Source organism: Hyposmocoma kahamanoa, unplaced genomic scaffold, assembly GCF_003589595.1.
Source record: "Hyposmocoma kahamanoa isolate Upper Pololo Valley unplaced genomic scaffold, ASM358959v1 289, whole genome shotgun sequence".
In the NCBI taxonomy this organism is placed as follows: domain Eukaryota; kingdom Metazoa; phylum Arthropoda; class Insecta; order Lepidoptera; family Cosmopterigidae; genus Hyposmocoma; species Hyposmocoma kahamanoa.
The window spans coordinates 453,636-458,060 of record NW_020653777.1 but is presented as its reverse complement, the minus strand read 5'-3'; the positions used below and the strand labels follow the sequence as shown (position 1 = coordinate 458,060).

The 4,425-nt window shown below is 34.6% G+C and overlaps 1 protein-coding gene across 1 annotated transcript in view; it reads right to left on the bottom strand.

Annotated features, from left to right (window-relative positions):
- Positions 1 to 4,425, bottom strand: part of LOC113229170 (BTB/POZ domain-containing protein 2-like) — an 18,798-nt gene that overhangs the window by 4,307 nt on the left and 10,066 nt on the right. Inside the window, exon 4 of the mRNA XM_026462687.1 lies at positions 2,270 to 2,473. Coding sequence (XP_026318472.1) covers positions 2,270 to 2,473 — 204 coding nt within the window. The remainder of the gene's footprint in view (positions 1 to 2,269; positions 2,474 to 4,425) is intronic.

The window sequence follows — 4,425 nt, the reverse complement described above, 5'->3', positions numbered from 1 at the left end:
ACCGTAGCACCATCTATGAGAAATCTATGAAAGTATTTCGTCACCCAGTTAGGTGACTTTACAGCTACCAGTCCGTGCCTGACGCTATGTCATCTAAGCCACTGAACTAACCAGCAGACTTTACGAATTTTTCTATATGCTTATTGCAGATCTTTGATTTTGGTTTTTAACGACTTTTTGCCGTAACGCCATTTGTGAGAAATTTATTTCTTCACTCAAAGAGGTAGGTACCTTTACCGCTACCATCGCTGACTAGAAGTGTCGCAATAATAATTGTAATTTTTTAAGTTTATCGAATGTCACGATGTTTTAATTTACTATTATGATATTCAATTGATCTTATGAGAAGTAGGTATACTAGGGTACCTATTTATAACAATCATATCAACAGAATAGAGACGATTCAGAAACGCTTTGTTCGTAGTCTTGCTTCAAAATGGGGATTAAAAAAAAATTTGTAACATATACAGATAGGCTTAACCAATTCAAACTAGATTCGCTTTGCGTGAGACGGCAAGTAACTGACCTCCTGATGTTGCACAAAACAGTAAATTCCAAATTAGATACTGCAATTATAAGCCATGTTTCGCTGAATGTCAGTAATAGGTCTAATCGTAGGCAACATTTGTTTTTTTTTGGTGCCTTCTGCTAAAAATAATGTATCACATAACAGCCCTCTCATACGTTTATGCAGGCAGTATAATGTTTTATGTAAAGATCTTGATATATTCCACCAGAGCACCAACACATTTATAAAAATTATAAAAAGCCCGGACTGTAAGGAGAGAGGCACGTGAGTTGACTTAGTTAGCCACATTCATTAGTTTGCAAAATGTTATTTGTATGTTGTGCGTGGTTGTTATTGAGCTACAAATATGGTCGTTTCTGGTTAATGTCATAGTTTTACTTGTATTTGTAATTTGTATCTTGTGTGCCAAAATAAATAAAATAAAATATTTTTTTGTTAAATCACTCCACTAGTTTGCCTGGGGGTGCTGATTCGAATAATTTTTTCTGAGTGTTCCATCTTTATTTTAATAATTGCAAAAAACAATACTTATCACTATGTGAAATTCAAACTATTCAACTTATTTCACCTGGCACATAACAAATTAGGGGATGAATCTGATTTATTACTGAATTCAACAAAACTTGGCAAATAGATGTGTTTCCACAAACTTGTAAGGTCGATTTTTTAAATAAAAAATGTAAGGTTAAAGTGTATATCGTCTGCTTAAAGGTAAAACCACATAAGTGACATTTTCCACAAAAAAATTCCAAATTATGTACCAATTGTAAGAAATTCACCATCTTTCTGCTGATAAAACTCTCATCAAGTTTATAGCTTTTTCGTTATTGAGTTTCACGTGTAGAAAGATAGTGATTTTCTTACCATAGCTTTAAAGAGTTTTTGTGGAAAATGTCACTTATGTGGATTACGTTTAAACATTAAAACTTTAAACATAATATACCTACTCCCGGACACACAATCCGAACCACCTCGAATTTTTCTCGTAAAGGGCTAGATACAAAAATAGTGTTATCATCGAAGAAAATGTTTCCTCCGGTTTTGAAAATCCAAATTCCCACCAAGGACTTATGGAAAAGCCGTTGAGTACACAGTTTCAAATTTGCGTGATGGTTTTAGATCAATCAAACGTTGTTTAAGCTTCGAGCACATAATACTGAAAATGCGTGGTGGCACGAATTATGTGTTCGGGAGTCTACAACTATATATCTTACTAAATATATATGTAGGTATATAAATAAATAACGTACACACTCAACATAGCCCCGCAATAGGGAAACCCTGCGTCGCGGGTGCCATGGACACACACATAGACAACCACAAATTACACCCAAACTCACGAGAGAAATAAATGTAAGCCATACAAACATTTCTCCCGGCCCGGGAATCGAACCTGGGACCTCTGCGTGGCAGTCCAGCATGGTAACCGTTCGGCCACGGAGGCAGTATAATATTATGGTCACTTATTATTTCATTATATAATGAAAGTTTTAATCATGCATTTCAATTTTTACCCCTGGCACACTACCTCTCCTTATCTGTTCAGTTCTCCTCTGCCTCAAGGGTTGTCTGGAAGAGATCGCTTTCAGCGATAAGGCCGCCATTGCTCACATTAATTCTAAGTTGTCTATGTACTGTTTTTATTTTTGTGTGTGAGCAATAACGTGTATTATCTATCTGTCTATATATCTAGGGTATTTCTCTACAAAATTTCTTCGTAGCCTAAAATGTATACCGTACCTTAATACACGCTTCAATAATCTCCTCCGCATGCACCTGCATAGCAAAAGTATAAGTGTCAATTACGCGATCTGCTGTCAAAAACTTTTTCACATACTCTGTACATGCTTTCTGCAGACCTGGTATTAAATATTTTTCCCCTGCATAATACAGCTCGAGTACGTACGGGTAAGTTTCGTGTATGTCAGCTTTGTAGAGTAGCATCTGTTAAATAAAACGGATATTGGTTTTATTGAATATCATATGTTTGCTAATATGATATTTATTATAATTTTTTGTAGCTACGAGTGAAATAATTCGTCCAGGGACATACTGCTACTTTACCTATTTTTGCCACCAAGCAGTAAAGTGAGCATTACTGCGTTCTGGTTTAGAAGGGCAACGCTGCTGCTGAAATTACAGACATATGGGACTTGTCAACTTATGTAATATGATTTAAAGCTCTGAATGGCACTGCAACTGTTATGAACAGGCGTGTCACTTATCACCAGGCGCACGACTTGTTCGGCCCGCCACTTGGTATTATAAAAAAATACATGTATTTTTGTGAAAGAACTCCATTATCTTTGTTTTCAGTTTTTAATGACAAAAGGTGTAATTTTTGTATAAAATATTGTGAAAAAGGCAATAAAAACATTCGATAATTTACATTAATATTTACTAATATGACTAACTATTAAACCAGGCTTTAAAAACTAAAATTTATTTATAAATCAGCCAGAGTAACGCCAACAAATTTAAAATTAATTTATAGTTTTATAGCAAAAAATTAGTTTATAGTTTGGCTGTTTATCAATCACACAAAGTATTTCCTTAAAAATTTAGAACTTAATCTATAACTACAAAAGCAATTAATTTTCGGAAACTTGCGCGATTAATATCTTTCATTATTTTTTGTACATGACGAGGTAATGCAGCTTTAAAATCTTTCCTTCCGCTTTTTCTTCGCATACCTCTATCTTTTTCTTTAAACCTTTCATATATAATCGTATCGCTATTTATCTTTGCTTTTCTAGCACGTTCCTTGATCTTCTTGATTTCCAATTTTTGGTTTCTGTTTTGATATTCCTTATTCATTTTCAGTGGGAAGCAAGGAGTAATATAAAATTGTGAAAATCAACAGTATCAACTAAACGTTTATGTGAAAAAACGTATAAAATTCTTGCTTTTCAAAAAAAAATATGGGTTCGATGACAGGTTTTCCGACGTCTGTGGAAGCTTCTCTGAATTCGGTGGCATAAAACCCATCGAATCCAAGACCACGGGATTGAGAAAATATGCATATTTTTGATATTACTCGTAAACGACAATATTTGTAAAACCTATAAATTGTTATTATACTTTAGTCGTTACAACACATAGTATAAAAAATATTATATACAACCATAAAATTTAGTTTTTCCAATATCCAATACACCGAATTCAAAAATCAACCTGGACCAAATCCACCGAGTTACGTATTTTCACGCAAAAAGTTCTAAAATCGTCAACAAACCGTCCACCTGTTTTTTCCAGCTGCAGCGGGTGATGGATGAAAGAAAGAAAGACAGAAAAACGTTTATTCATTAAAATGAGCCACTATACGCACTTAATTCTAATACTTAACACTAAAACAACAAATGGCTGCGTGATTTTAAATTAGTAAATGTGTATAGTGGCGCAAAAGAAGAAAAGGTTACGACTTAGCAATATGTCTATCTCGGGCGAGACAGACGCTGATTTTCAGTCGTTCCTGTTTCAGCGTCGGCTGAGACCTAAGGAAATGGTACATGCTCCGTGTATCTTCTGCTTTATGCCACACTACACATTTACAATACACGTGTGATACTTGTATACATACAAAGGTACAAGTAAATATACATAAATATAAATAAGTTAGAACACAAGAGTTGGGAACATCCGGCATCAGAGCATACGCTGGTTTTCTATCAATAGATTTTTCATACTTTTTGTAAATACGAATTTTGAGATTGGCTGTCTAGTGAGGAGGCAGATTGTTCCAGCATTTAGATGCCCGATACCGGAAGCTACCCTCAAAGGCTCTTGTTTTATGGAATGGCGTTACCAATAAAAAACTATTGACTGCGTGAATTATAGGAATAAGTCCGCCATTTAAATTGGCATATAGATAAGGTGGACTTTTGTATCTAACAACA